At 25.7% G+C, this 16,535-nt stretch overlaps 2 protein-coding genes across 3 annotated transcripts in view; one reads left to right on the forward strand and one right to left on the reverse strand.

Annotated features, from left to right (window-relative positions):
- Tsp26a (Tetraspanin 26A) overlaps positions 1-16,535 on the forward strand; it is a 183,850-nt gene that overhangs the window by 155,357 nt on the left and 11,958 nt on the right. The gene's annotated exons all lie outside the window — the stretch shown is intronic.
- Rasgap1 (Ras GTPase activating protein 1) lies at positions 1,477-15,663 on the reverse strand. Of its 2 annotated transcripts, XM_072002405.1 has the most exons (16): positions 15,542-15,663; positions 14,221-14,341; positions 13,856-14,125; positions 13,468-13,624; positions 13,163-13,350; positions 12,675-13,010; positions 11,465-11,666; positions 11,152-11,370; positions 10,946-11,070; positions 10,736-10,867; positions 10,151-10,204; positions 9,971-10,077; positions 9,628-9,871; positions 9,356-9,564; positions 9,223-9,278; positions 8,977-9,059 (listed from the first exon to the last, which is right to left on the reverse strand). In XM_072002405.1, the coding sequence occupies exons 1-15, from the start codon at positions 15,594-15,596 to the stop codon at positions 9,268-9,270; spliced, it is 2,430 nt and encodes an 809-aa protein (XP_071858506.1). In that variant the 5' UTR covers positions 15,597-15,663; the 3' UTR covers positions 8,977-9,059; positions 9,223-9,267. The 2 variants fall into 2 exon arrangements, with proteins under 2 accessions (XP_071858505.1, XP_071858506.1); XM_072002404.1 differs by having other exon boundaries at positions 1,477-9,059; positions 9,223-9,564; positions 10,151-10,192.

Genomic DNA, 16,535 nt, shown 5'->3' on the forward strand with positions numbered 1-16,535 from the left:
TGTAATGTTTATTACAATTTAGTATATAAATATTAAAAATAAATAATTTTAATATTCCTAGTAAAGAATTAGGCAATTTACAAATTACTAGCAAGAAGTAATCATTTTTGTATGATATAAGCAAATATTAACATACATGATGATTTATTATCGAATATTATATTAATTAAGAACTTATGGATGTATGTATTCTAATAAGAAATGTTAATGAATCAAATTATAAAAATATCTCTGATTAAAAGCAAAAAGATTTCAATCAATATAACTATATTAACTTATTTTATTAATTTATTTAATTATAAAGTCACAAACTTACTTAGATTCATTAGCATGAAATATTATTAATTTATACAATAGCATATTATTCATACTATTGTAACGTACAGGATATTTATTTATCATATTATCCAATACTTTTAACAATGTATCATGAAACATAACAAGAAATGTAAATTATATGACCATAGTACATACAATTTATTAATAAGAGAAATTCGACAGAGAAATTAATAAACATATGTATATTGCAGTAAAGCAGACACAAAACAAATATTTCTGTATATGATTACAGTAAATGTATATTATGTATATATATAATCTTAATAAAATATAATAAGTGGGTTTATGATACTTTGTTATATTTCCTATATATAAAAAAATTCTGGTTTAAAAAATATATTTTAATCAAATGTTTGTGTAACTTTTATTGTAATTTAATGCTAAATAGCTTAAAATTTGTAAAATCTATTATATTTTCATTTTAATTTAATTTCACTTTAATAATAACCTTATATCCAAAGAAGTAATAAAAAATGTCAATCATAATTCAGTTTATAATACCAGAATTTTAAAGAATGTTCTATGTTTTATGAATAACATATATAAACTATCTTGTGATCAAAATGTGTCATAAACTATTTTACCAGCTATTTTTAGGGAATACCTTAACATGGTTTACTTTGCTAGGTATACATTAAAGGTACGAGATCAATTTATATGATATAAACAGATTAATGTTTATTAATTTTTCTAATATATAACACTTCTTCCCATACTCTCTCTCTTCCCCCCCTTTCTCTTAATTACTTGGTTAATTTTGTAAAAAACAAGAAAAAAGAACGATCATACCTTTTTCTAAAAATGTATATTAACTATAAATAATTTCAAGTAATATGAGAAAATCTTATTTTTCGTATAATTTTATAAAATTATTTTATTAAATGTTTAATGATTACTATGTAGTTATTATGTTCTATGAGTATGTTCTTTGAAAAGAAAATTCTTTGCATCTATTAAAATGTGTAGTATATATCTTTTTAAATAATGTAATTTGAGAAAGGTCAAAGTATTTGTTACAGAATGTTGATTATAAGTTTTGTACTCTCAAAGGAGTAAATTATATAAGATTATCACAATTATATGTATTTTTTATAACAATGAATAATATTGATCAGTTACAATACTTAACAAATTGAGTAGGGCATAAATAAAATTTTATTAAGAGAGCAGTCTTATTTATATCCACATAAGAATATTTTATAATTATAATCTTAGCAACCTTATTAAATGTTTAAATATTAAAAACTATTGAAACATATATAGACAAAACTACAATTTTAAGTCATTAAAATATAGTAATAACTATTTACAAATTTTATATGTATAAAAATATATTAACAACAATCGTATGTAAGAAAATTCTTTTCATTTATGTAAAATAGATAGTATACAAGGTGTACCAGAAGAAAATTTAACTTTATCAGCATGTTAATTTGTAATTTAAAAAGATCACACTTGTTTTGATGTCAATTTTGTTTACTCTGTATATCAAGTATCAGTATAAGATTGTAACTATTGGTGATTAGTGAGTTCACTCTGTCTCTAGATTTTATATTTGTGTAAATATGCATTTCCTTGAAAGATGGATAGAATAATATGGGCCAATCTTATGGCCACCCTAATCACCTAATTTAAGTCCACTGGATTTCTCCCTTTGCGATTACATGAAATCACAATTTCAGACAACCAATACAATATATATCCAATGCAAATAACAGTATTAAAAATTAAATATCGCAAATACAGTAGCTATGTACATTACAAGGATGACATGCTGAACATCCACTGTAGAATATAAAAGTGAAGCAAGCCAAGAAACGAAGAAAATCTGTATGAAAACTGTATACAATCTTCTTGATTTAGAATAATCTACTAAACATATTAGTAAAGTTGTATGGATTTCTTCTGAGACACCATATATATCCATTTCCTATATTTCAAATGTAGGGACATCTTTACAAGAATAAATGCAAGAGATATACATCTGTTTTACAAATCATATACATTAAAAAAAAAAGGAAAAAAGAATAAATTAGATCAAAAATTTTATAAAGTTTAACAAAATATGTTAATATAATTATATATAATATATATATATATAATTTATAATTTTATACATATTTTCCTTTAATAAATTACATTAAGATACAAAGGCAGATTTGAAAATCATCGCTAAAACACTATTTATAATGCCACTATGTACAGATTAAATACTACTTGTATTGATTTTATATTTGATACTGTATTGTATTATTTGATTTCAGTGTATAAAAATTATTATTACCTAATATTATGTTTTCCTAATATTCGAAGACGACATATGTTTTGCTTATTTTCACAAGCATTGAGAAATTAAAATTATACAAATACTATTAATTGTTAAAAGCATAACATAAAATAGAAGTACTATAATTTTATAAAAATATAAACGAAACAATAGATCAATTAAAAATATATTGTACATATGCAAATGTCTTAATGAATATTGGTCATAATATAATATTTCTCTAATAATGAGATTGCTGATTTACTCTATCGATAAAATACAGTTCGCTATCATACTTATAGATATATATATTTCTACTTTTTTTTCTTTTTTCTTTTAAGAATAAAACATAAATAAATAAATAAAAAAATTTTTTATTGATGTGAAATGTCATACCTTATAGTGCATGATAACAAACTATAGAAGTAATTTAAACACTCCTTGAAATATTGCTCATTGCATATCTCTATTAATAATTAAGCCATTATAGAACTTATGCAATTAATTCGATGAAAACGCACACATAAATAAAAAAAACCCCTTGAAGGAGAGTCAACAGCATATAAAATAGGATCTTACAGTATATTTAGTTTAAGTGTTTTGTTAACATTCAAATATGTTTGAAAATACATTGTTTGTATGAAAAATATTTTTATTATATAAAATGATAAATTTTTGCATGATGTTCTGTTTAATGAAAAAAAGATTGTTAATTTATCTTATGTTTGATATTAGATATTAATTTTAATCTAACAACAATAGCTTATCTGATTGCGGAATTATTGTAATTAATTTTGTAAAGTTATACACTTGCATAAGCAATTTGTATTTAGCAATCAGCATGCATTTTAGCAATGCATTTAGCAATTGCTTAGTTATTACTATATTACTACACATTTGATATTATTATTATTATTATTTTTATATTATCATTTATTGTAGAATTATGTGTAATTGCACATTTATTATAAAATATTGCTAGATTTGATCAGTTTAAAATATACAGGGTGAGTCATTTTAAGTAAGAACAGTAAATAGTTTTGTTGATCTCAATGACAAACAATTTAATTTTCATGCAAAATTATATTAATGAAAATTCCATTTGCTAATTTTCGTTTACGCTCATGGTCATATGTTTCAGCAGTGCAATATTACTTCTAAGATAAATTTTCTAAATTAAAATAATACATTCTTACTATTGCAGCGTTATAATTAACAAATATAATCATATGGTTCATTGCATTTTCAAATTTTCTTTTGAAATATTGTTGTAAAAAACGTATTTCATTGTGCCTTGTTTCATATTTTCACATATTTTTTTAACAAATATTTTTCGTTTATAATATCACCTATGCTAAAGCTTAATTTATGAACATCTCTGATTAAGTGGAAATCTATTTATATTAAATATTTTGTAAAATAATATCAAGATACAAGTATTTAATTATCAATAATAAAATCAACGAGGCATATATTTTGTACAAAAGAAACGTTATAGATATATATGGAGAGTATTGAAGGGAAAGATGTCTCGTTAATAAAAAAAATAATTGTATAAAATATAATTTTGATATGATTGCGTTGTATATTAGACATTTTACATACGTGCATAAGTATTAGGTAATAATTTAATGATTAAATTGATATTTGTTGAATGTTACTTTCTTATGAGAGAATATGTAATATGATTTTAAAGAATGTAATCATTACATGCTTCAGATGTTAACATTCTTTAAGTTATATTAATAAAATGATTTTAGTGAATTAATTAAATACAGTTTCTTAAGAATTTTATAACGAGAGTAAATAATAAGATAATAGTACTAGCTTTCGTTTGTTAGTCTCAAGGAAGAATAAATAAGCATTCAGGATGATTCTAGAAACCAAGTCATACAATAACTTTATTTTGACAATGAACATCATTTAACTGACATTCAGTGATTTTAATTAAATTTTTAATACTACTATAAGCATGAGTAAAAGATATTTATCATGAGCACTGATTCCATGAAAGGACTACCTATTAAAGTGTAGTAAAAAATCTCGTAGGCATAGTAAATAGGCGAGAAATAGAATGATTAGAAGTTCTCCTATCAGGACATAAGTTGGTCATAAGTTGTCTATATCTGTGATATTCATAGCAAACATAAAATGAACGGCAAACAAAGGGAAATAATGCAAACAATTATAATTATTTAAAATTTTTAAACTGTTCTTAATGACTTCAAAAATCACGACTGGTAGCATAAATTTTTGTAGCTCTGACAATTCTTATTATACAGAGGGTAATTCCAAATACAAATCACATGAATCATTGCCTGAAATATCATAAAACTTTGAAACACACGAAAACATAACATATGATCTTCACATTCAAATAACGAGCATATTGTTACAATTCTAATATTTATTTGAATCTTTTTGTTTGTAATTATATTCAGGAATTTATGTAGAATGAGTTCACAAGTTATAAGAAGAATTACAATTAAGAAAAAAAAGGAGAAACACAAATAAAATGTTTTAACAAGCTGTTTTCATCACTCAATATTTTATCAAAAAATATATTTTAGATTATTTTTCTATATTCAATAGTTCAAGATATTTAGAGAAATGTTCTCATCTTCGATAAGAGAATGTAACAACATTTTCATTTCTGCAGAAAAAACAGAATGTGTTGTATTAAATATTTTTTAAAGAACAATTTCATACAAAATATTTATAAAAATTAATAGTTATCATTTAAATGATGTATCTTGTAAGAGAAACTCAAGAATACTTATCATACATAAGTCATATTGGACGTAATTAAGAAAATTCTGGATTTTTACAGAACAATTTTATTATTTTTCACAAATAGACTCCTATTAATAAAATTTTTATATTATATTCTTATATTTGTTTTAAATATAGTTTAAAAATTGCTTTAATTTTAATTTGCTTAGCGATTTTGATGCAGTACTTAAGTACAGTTTCACATAAGTTACTCTTCTATTATACTTTTCATTATATGTATATTTTCAATTAAAAAGTCGTTTCAATCAATTCGAAACTGCATATTTTAAAATAAAATAATACAGAGAGAGAGAAAGAGAGAGAATATGTTGGTGTGGAGAACATTTTATCATTCCTCTTTTAACTTGTCAATAAAAACATTTAATTTGTAGAGAAAAAGTTAAGTATGCTTATGATTTGTTTAATTTGTAATGTTCAACTTGTGTCTACTGAGTTTGTTCTTTCTTATTCCCAAATATAATTGTAGTACCGCTGCTCTGACGTTTGTTGCTAATATATCAACTTTTCTATATTATTCATACTAATAGCTTTACTACATTATAACCAACCTTTAAGATATAATTATATATTTACTTCTTCAACTGATTTATACTATTTTTATATTACTTATATCACTTGTACTAATTAAAAATAAAACAGAGAGATGTTTAATGCTGAAAATTTGTTTAAATAATGTAAATCATATTATTATAATTGATCTAATACAAATAAATAAACAATAAAATGAAGAACAAAACAGGTAAATGTTTTTTACAAAAATTTGAATAATTAACATAATTAATGCAAATTTAATTGATTAAAACCGTTAGTTAGCTAGTCAGTGTCTATTCATTACAAAAAGAAGTCAAAGTGATAGGATTTAAATTGATTTGAAAATAAGAAGTCCTAAAATATACAGACTCGTGCTTAACTATGGCATAACAGTCACTGTTTAGTGCAAATACAAATATTTATAGTAATTGAGATAAGACGTTCAAGGATGAACGTTAGACATTTTCGATTGTATTTATTAATATTTAACAAATTATTCACCATCTGTATCTATTTTTACAACATGCACAAATTGGGTGACTTTTTAGTAAATAAGTACACTAATGTAACGAAACAATTGAATATTCAGAATTAATTTACGATAAAAGTAATCTAAATTAATAGTTTGGAAACAAAATGATTTTAATAGAAGAACAGAACGATTTTAATAAGAAACAAGAAATTGCACCATTGAAAGAAGAATATATCCCAAAAAATTAACTATGTAATTGTTTTCTATATTACTTATTTACACCATAGACAAGCTGGCCCACTTCAAACAATTATTTGACATTTTATTGATATTAAATTACGTTATTGAACCAACAATATGTTAAAACTCTCCTTATCACAGAATAAAATGTAGTTGCAAATAAAACTGTTAGTAACTTTGAAATATTTAAACGTGATATAATAAATAAAATTTGAATTAAGAAAGTCTCTTGTCTAATGCAATTTAATATAATGCAGATTAGAAATTGTCGAAATTCTGCCATAATATGATGGAAACTCGATGTTGTTCTTATGTAAATTAAACTTCAAAATTCAGCAATATTACATGTGTGTAAAATTGCGCTTGTATACGATATTTGAAATTACGTATAATTGAACTATGTCATAAATGTATTTTTTGTACTAATTACTAATGCATTTATCATTAAGGATGGAACATATTTTGTCTTGTCTACATGTACGTTTACTACAATCCAAGTAAGCTGCACTGGAATACTTAACTCTTTTCTAGAGGATTGATTGAGAAGAAATTATTGGATCACACATTTACTGCAAGATAAAGTACTAGTAAGAGCTGGCATTTTGATTTGTACTTTAAAAGGATGTAAAAGATTTGAAATCGATAATAAAGACGTGATTTGGTGAGAACTTAACTTTGGTGTTTTTGGAAGAGATTCTTATTTTTCCCTTTTTTTTTTTTTTTTAAACGAATTAATGAAAAATGCCACGAGATTTTTCTAGCTTAACGGAAAATTCAGTTAACTTTAAAATGTAAATAGAGTATATATAAATGTAAATTCTCGAGAACATAAACGAAACATATTTAGGTGACATACCATGTTAAACTACACAACAAGCAACAGATCTTCTGACTCTTGATAAAATTGCAATGCTGACCAGAATATTTTTTTCAAAAACACATGGTTAATGTTTAAAATTTTCAACAGTACTCTGTGATTATTTTTATTTGCACTGATTTTGAGCAAGAATTTCAATAAGTTTTGGTCTGTACTGTGAGGTACTTCTAGTAACAGAAAGATATAAAGGTGGAAGAGTATAAGTGAAATGAGATTCGAGGGTCTGAGAATTAAATTAAAATCTTGAATAAAAGATTTAAATTGAAGAAGAAATAGATAATACAAATTTTTTAAAATTAAATTACAATCTTGATAGTTATATACATATTATATTTAGAATGAAGACTTTATCTTTAGTTTAGGAGATCTTGAACTAATTTAAATTGGTCATTGATATTGATATATTGGTTCTGAACAGTTATATAAAAATAACTTTTAGATATGAATAATTTCTGTTTTAGATCATTTTATCACGTCATTAAAACAAAATAAGAACTTAAAATCTAACAATGACTCACCCAACATATTGGAACAATAGTAAACACTTAAACTTCAACCCTTCAACAAGCAATGCATAGTATGAAATCTGATTTCTTCTTATGTTACTGTCTAACAAACATGTTGTGCCATCGATTGTGCTTAAGGCTATTTTTGTAAATAATTTTAAATAATTATGAAATATTTATATTTTGACTTAATATATAAGAAATAACTTTCTAAATGATACGATTTTTCATTTCATTTAAATGTCGTTTCAATTTTTGCAAAGCATTGAAAGTTTAAAATATTTTTCTGTTCCAAAATTTAACAGCTCGAAGATTACTATTATATACACTTAAACTCCATATACTGTATACTACTGCAAGAAATATAATCTTGTATGATTTTAATGAATTTAAAGACTACAGTGTGCCTTTAATATAACATGAACATATGAGGCAATATCTTAGAAAACTTTATAGGAACATGTTTTCATCTTCAAAATTTAAATGAATTAATTAGTATGCTCATTCAAAGAATTACAAGATATATCAGGTTTGTCACCTTTGAACTTTGTTATTGTGCATTCCTTTAATATTTTGGTATGGTCATAGCTATTAAACTTTCTTGATAATGTATTAGAAATAGTAATTCCATCTGTTGCTAAAAAACTGGAATTGTCTAAAATTCTATTGTTTTCTAAATTTACATTTTTTTCAGAATTATCTGTCCTAAATGTATTATTTAAACTATGATCAAATGTGTTGAGATCATTTTGGATACTTCTAATAGTATCAGTAGTGCTTTCATATCGTCGTACTAAATTATTTTCGTTCTCATACCTACGATGTATCGAGCCAGAATCTAGACGTTTTCTAAATGTTTCATCGTATGATCGTTGATCCTCTATTCGCCTGGAAAATCCGCTGTCATAACAATGTTCTGTTTCTAGATAGTGTTGATTTAAACTGTCTATTTCATAAGCACGTTTCGTTAATTGACTTTCAAATCCAGCTCTAGCAGCTAAATGAAGGTAATTATCATCACCAATCGGAGCTTGCCTACAGTTATAATAATGTTTTAAATATATTATACTATATATTAGATACACAAATAATACAGTTCAATTATCATAGTGAAATGGAAATTAGAAAATGTCATATTAATTGTCTAATGTATATTATTGTTCTAATATCAAAGAATATATTATTTTAATAAACTTACTTGCTTCCATATTTAGTATCGCGCGCCAATCTTCTAAAGTAGGCTCTATGCTCGTGCTGTAAAGCATATGCAGCTTCTCTTAATGCAGTTAAAGTTTTAAAACAAGAGGGCACATCTTCTATAGGAGACCCACCTCCTGGTAAAATACACATGTCATTAGCCCCATAAACAGCTTGACATTCACACGCACTCATTAAAGTTTCAAGTCGCGGCATATTCGTAAATATTAAAGAATGTATTCGCTGTAAATCTCTATCTGGATCTAGAACCATACGCAATCCAGCTTCCACTCCTGGTGATACTTCGCTGCATCCTAGAGCAGTTTCTGCTACTGCTTTACAACTATAAGCAATATTTATTAATGATCAAAAGGTATATTGATTCAAATTATATTAAATAACGTACCAAAGCCAATGACCATTAATATATGCACTTGGATGATATTTTTCTAATCGATTGCTATTTGTACGACAAATTTTTGTTAATATATCAATCCATTCTTTTTCTTCTACGCAATTTCCTGCTTGAACATATAATGCCCTTTGTGATTGAATAATTTGAAACATGTTTTTCATCTTAAAAGAATCTTCTTGAAGTTTTTCAACAGCTAATATTTCTTCAAGCGGTATTTTACATAAAGGTTCTTTACCTGTGAAATGTGTTATCAAACATAATTTGATAGAGCTCAAACTAAAAAGGTTAATTCTTCAAGAATACAATATTTTCAAAGATCAATGTATTCATTCACCTTTTGTTTTTGAATAGGTTAAATCCTGTGTAGTAAGCCTAAAGTATCTTTGTTTAAAATTTTTCCGACCAAATCGTTTTCTACCTTGTGCCCTTTTAATCATTACTCTGTAATTAAGCAACAATAGTAACAAATTTATACTATGTGAAAATTTCAGACCAGAGATAAGGTATTACAAACCTCTTCTTACAATCAGCAGTATGCATGAAGAGAAAATATATTCTATTATAAATGCTTTTTATTAGCAATAATTATATTTATTGTGAACAAAAGAATATTGTTATTTAACTTGCCTTGTTAAAATTAATATTTAACGAATAAATAAGGAAATAATATATGGACGATACATTTATAAATTTTTAATTATTATCATAATTATTGTAGTCATTTTTAAGTTATTTGACCGATGCGGACAAGCGAATTTATTCGCTTAAATACTGCACAAATATGTAGTTCTTCGCGGCTATTACCCGCTCGCTTGAATGTCACAATACTCGTAAATGTTCTAACAACACAAAAAAGGATCGAGATAATTAATTTTCATTTGCTGTCATTTGGGTCTGCCCACTCGTCTGCGTTTTCTTGTGTAATTCAGTGTATTAATGAAACGTCCAAGAAATGCTTGTGCAACAAAATTCGCTCGTCTGCATCGAGTTTAAAATGTTCATTTTGCAAGTATATGATAAGAAAGAATAAAAGTAATAGATGTAATATAAATAAAGTATATTAGTACAATATGCTAATATAAAAAATCATTAGACATACCCTTCTTTCAATACGATTGGTTGTTCTTGCTGAGTGCTTGTTCGTTGTTTTGCAATACTACTGTTGCTACTAGTTGATATCAATTCTAAAAATTGCTTGACTGCTTGTATATGTCTTTCTGTGTAAAATTCTCTGAAAAAGTAATATTTAAATAATAAAAATCTATTTATTTATAAACTAAATTCCGAAATGCATTTATTCCTAATGTACCTATACACGCATTCCATATATTCTTCTTTACAAACGCTACCAGCTCCACCTCTACAACTTACTAAGTTTCCTAGACTCTGAATTGTTTTAGAAATTAATGTTAACGTTCTATTAGTTTGAGAATCCTAGAATAAATAATAATATATCTTAATTTCACTATAAATCAATATCGTTGCTTTTCTTTTTTTTTTCAATGACAGTCTTACAATTTGTTCAGTAGTAATATCAAATAATCTTGGACCCAATATTGCAGGTGCAAAAAATCGTAAAAAAATAAATCCACTGATGACTGAATATCTTACTTCCTTATTTTTTGGGAAATGTGTCGCTGCAAGTTCTCTTAAACACCAGAACATTTCGCACATTAATGGTGGACATCGTACACCAGATGTTGTAATAGCAGTAAATACCCTCTCAACATATTCCTATTAAATTATAAAAAAATAAAGTCTAACGTTGTTAATATTGTTCAATACAATAATAAAATGATAAGGAAAATTTAATTTGTATTTTATATACCTTTAAATTCGCTAAATTGGTTTGAATTGTATTTGCATCCTTTACTCTTGTTGGATCTATTTCGCATGTCTTTTTCTCTAAGAATACTTGTTCCATAGCTGGTCTAAGCGTACTATGTAAATAGTGAAGACCTGCTAATCTCATACCTTCATCCATCATTTTACTTACTAACGTATTACCACGAAATATTGTTGTTGGGTCACTTTAATAAAAATCATAAATTACATTATGTATATGAATAATATATATGGTATTTCTATCGGATGTATGTGATATTATTACAGAATGCTTCGAAACATGCGGGTACAAAAATAAATTTAGTGATAAATTCGATATACAAAAATAAAAAAGAAATTCATGAAACATATGTTCAATATAATGTTTCCGAGTTACTGCCAGTTTTATTTGTAAGTTACCTTCCGTTTATAACGAACCAATGGACAATATTAAGATACTTTGACACCATATTGAAGACAGTTTTCAGCAAATCCAAACAGTACTTGTCAATTCTGAACAGGTAAAGAGTTGTGTAAGATGTGTAGGATGTAAGAGTTGTGTAGGTAACAAGTATAGAGCCTTATTTGAGCCAAAGGTACTCACTTTGAATAATTTCTATGAAAGTAGGTAACTGGCATAACAAAAACACATGTAACTTGAGAAAGAGGTAATATTGGACATATATTTTTCATGCTAGTATATTGATGTTATATCCATGTTTTGGAACATTCTGTATATAAATAAGCAAGGTACATCTTAATAGCTTCTCCAGATACGTTCAATAATCTAACAAAAAAATGTTATGAACTAAAATTAATTAGCATTATATCAATAACAAAATACAGTGCACGAAAATTGTTAAAATACTATTTCTCAAATAAAAGATTCAAGCCACCCAGTGGTATAGATATTATACGTTATTACACTTAACATAAGCAACTTTATCCAATTTTTGAATTAGTTTCTAATTTTTTATCAAAATAAGAATGTTTTAACATTGTCCTTTATTACTGATCAAAAGCTCACTAATTTCTGTTCATATCTTCAAAATCAAAAGAACTGCTATGATGGACACTTTATATATATATATTATATAATAATGACTTTTATGAATTATATAATAAATTAGTAAATTATAGAATATTATACAGTAAAATATGAATATAATATATAAACTATTAAAACTAAGACTGCGCATAACTGATTTACTTACGTTAATTTAGAAATTTCATGACTAGCTAAAGCTCTCATTACAGAAACCAATTGTCCGTAGTGTACTAATACCCTAACCAATGGTTGAGCAGCTTCCATTTTACTTGCCACAATTTCTCCCAAAATATAAACAGCGGACGATGTTATTGGTTGAATATTGACACTTTGTAACAACAAATTCCTTAATCTATCATACACCGCTGATTGAAAAACATGATCTGCTGTATAATGTATTTTTAACCGCAGAGATCCCAAGCCTGGAACTGCACCAGGTGATGTAGAACTGTTTGAAATTTTACTTGGGCGATGTTTTACTTGTCGCGGTTGTAAGAAGTACCTGTTAATAATGAAAATATCTAAAGATAGTGACATAATAATGATAATTTATTGTTATAAAATCTTGTAAAATTTTGTAAAATTTTTTGACTGAAGAAATTTAAAAAAGCTAGCAATAAAAATCATTTATCTGAAAATAAATATAGAAACTACCATGCAGTTGTTGTATTAGTCGGCTGCTTTTGTAGTCCTTTTAAAGTAACTCTAACTTCACCAAGAAAAGCTGGTTGCTCTCCCATACCAGAAGATGCATGCCATAAACCTACAACAACCTCACCCACTTCTCCACGTTCAAGAGGATAATGAGAAATATCCTTCTCTTTGGATTCTGTTATTTCTGGCTATGAATAAAATTTAAAACATAAATAATTATACAAATGGCACACAATTTTGTACAGCTGAAATATAATTAAATGATAATAAAATAAATAGATATTTCGTAAATTAGTTAATTTTACCTCAAAAACAAATGTTTCATTAAAGTATGGAGATATCGTTTTTTTTTTAATTTTTGTGCGTTTTAATACTTGTTTACCATTACTATAGTTAACCGTAACAGTTGCAAATGGATCACAACCACTATTTTTAACAGTTAATTCACTACATTCTATTATCCTATAAAAAACAATTATGATTATTATCATTAGAAATTTCATCTCAGTATATAATTATAGAGTGACTTATTCTATTCTAAACATTATTATCTATGAAACAGAATTTTTATTAACATACATACAAATACACATACACATACACGCGTGCACACGCACACACATAGCAATTATATACTCAATGTAACAGCATTTAATAATATTTGTTTTATAACTATTTAATGAACTGAATTACCTTACTGTAAGTTTAGGTTGAGCGTATCCAATTTGAGGTTGAAGGGCAAGTTCCAAATGTGCTTTACCTTGCACTTCAGAATCAGCATCAACTAGTCTCAAGGGAAACCAATGTTCCTTATTATGATACGTTGCTAAATCTTCTCTTTTTATTGCTACCTTGCCCAAAATTTTATCTTGCTTTAAATGTCTATCACGATCATAAACATAAATGCCAAGATAACGAAATTTTCTAGGTACTTCAAATTGAAATTCTTCTCCAAAAAATGGACTATATTAAAACAGAAACACTTAAATTAGCTACTTGCTATGATATACATATACATATATACATCAATTTCTAAGAAAATAGCAAGTAATATTTACTTGAGAGTTCTTTCCATTGTTGTTGTTCTAAATATTTCTTCTTGATCGAGAGATAATACACAATACACATCCCTTGCACCAGGAGATCCATGGCTTCTGCTTTGTAAATTTTTCACCTCACCTAAATATAATTGACCAAGTACTTTTTAATAAGCAAGATATTTATTATTTATAAATTAATAGAGTTAACTAATTTCTCACTTACAAAGTAAACGGAATTTTTCTATTTCCATAAAAACAAAAAAATATAAACTCTACTGCAATATCTAAGAAATTATGTTCTTACAAAATTAATTGACAAGAATCTTGTTAAATTAATTTTTTTAATAATCAGCGGAGAAATATTTAAACAATTAGATATTAATAACAACTGATTAGTAGATTTTTAATGATTAACAAATAATGAGAACAAAATTTATAAAATAGATTTATAGATCTGATTAATTTAAGTAATTAATAATATTAAGCTTATTTAGTAATATTTCATTACAAAATTCATACATTTTATTGTATATTAATAAAAAAAAGTCCAACTTGTAAGTGATGTATTATAATAATTAAGAAAAGTAATTGTATATCAAGAAATGCATAAAATTAGAAAAGATACATAAGTAATTAATAATAAATTAAAAAGATACTAAGGAAATATTTATATTTGGCCTACTCAAAAAGAATATTATTTTTGCATAGTAAAGTCAAGTTATTTCGTTTCAAGACATAATGAATGTAGCGAATAGAACGTTATATTTTGTTTTCTTAAATTTATACTGTCATACTAACGTGTATAAAAACTATGTCATAAGCAAAACAACAATAATTCTTGATATATTTAGAATAGAAATAATAAAAGGAAGAAATTTATAATTGCTGATCATGTGTGACGAATTTGATTAATATTTTTATATTAAAAAGTGATCTTTTATGATATCAATAAGTATAATCAATTTTTTCCAGTGTTAACTAACTAGAAGCATATATTCGCACAGGGACAACGGTGCGTGGGAGTCGAAAATGTACGCTTACGTGTGTTGATCATTAAAGTTTAGCAGAGATACCACTACCATATGATTGTACAACAGATTTGTCAAGTTCATACATGAAATGATCAAATGACTTATAATATTATATTTTTCATTGAAATAGTAAAATCGAATAATCGAAGAAGTCGAGCTGGGTGACAAACGGGTCCCAAACAAGTAGCACGCGTATAATAGCACCTCGAACTTCTTCAAATAACAATATCCTTGTAATATCAACACATGATATAATTCGTTGGTGTTTCACATTCTTAGTAAACGATGTTTTTAACAAACTTTCGTACCGATTTTAATCTTTAGTCTTTCTTCAACGCGAACTAGGCGCGTCTCTTCGGCCATGTTACCTCCATGACACTACTGAGTGAGTACATGAACAGAATACAAGGCGGTACGTTCATTCTGTGAATGGATTTTAAACAGTAACGTGCTAAGTTATACGCGCGCCCAATCTTAAATAATATGCACGTTGATAATTTTTATAAAGATTTATAATAACGGTTTATTTGTAGTTAATAGATGAATAAATAGGGTAATCTGACAATAAGAATATAAACGATGAATAAAATTTGATTACTAATTCATCGGCATCTGTTTAGAACAGATACAAATAAGTTGAAGGTATTTGTCTAAGAAACGTTTTTCGTTATGAAAATAATAAACGTAAAAGTTATAAAGTAGGTAATACTAATTATTAGTACAATGTTATATTTATATACGTTTTATTAATTATCTATATCATTGATATTTTTAAATATGATATACCGTTATATATTATATTACTTAAATTACAATCGGAGAGACAATAAGCGTTTAAATTTGCTTTCCTCCCATGATAAAGAATATTTAATGAATATAGTTATTAAAAAGCTTATTCTGTTTACATGCCTTATATGTACAAGTGCATATATGTATGCATATATATGTACGATACATTTAAATGGCATATTATAATTTTTCAGTAATCGGAGGAATTACAAATATAATGAATTGTATCACATATTTTAAACAAATACAATATTCATTCGTTATTGAAAAATACATTAAACATTTAATAATTAAATATATTTTCTTAGTCAGTAGTAAAACAAAATCGAAATTACATGTTTCACATCTCTTATAAATATTATAACAGTTATCAATACGATTGTCCTAAATATTACATTAGGTATGTAATTATATTTAGTATTATTCTCAATTATTGTTCCATCGATGAAAGAAGCTAATTTGTCATCGATGGAGTAAATTGGCTTCGACATTTTAATTTCAATTAAGAAATTT

This window comes from Bombus fervidus, chromosome 4 (assembly GCF_041682495.2).
Source record: "Bombus fervidus isolate BK054 chromosome 4, iyBomFerv1, whole genome shotgun sequence".
Taxonomy (NCBI): domain Eukaryota; kingdom Metazoa; phylum Arthropoda; class Insecta; order Hymenoptera; family Apidae; genus Bombus; species Bombus fervidus.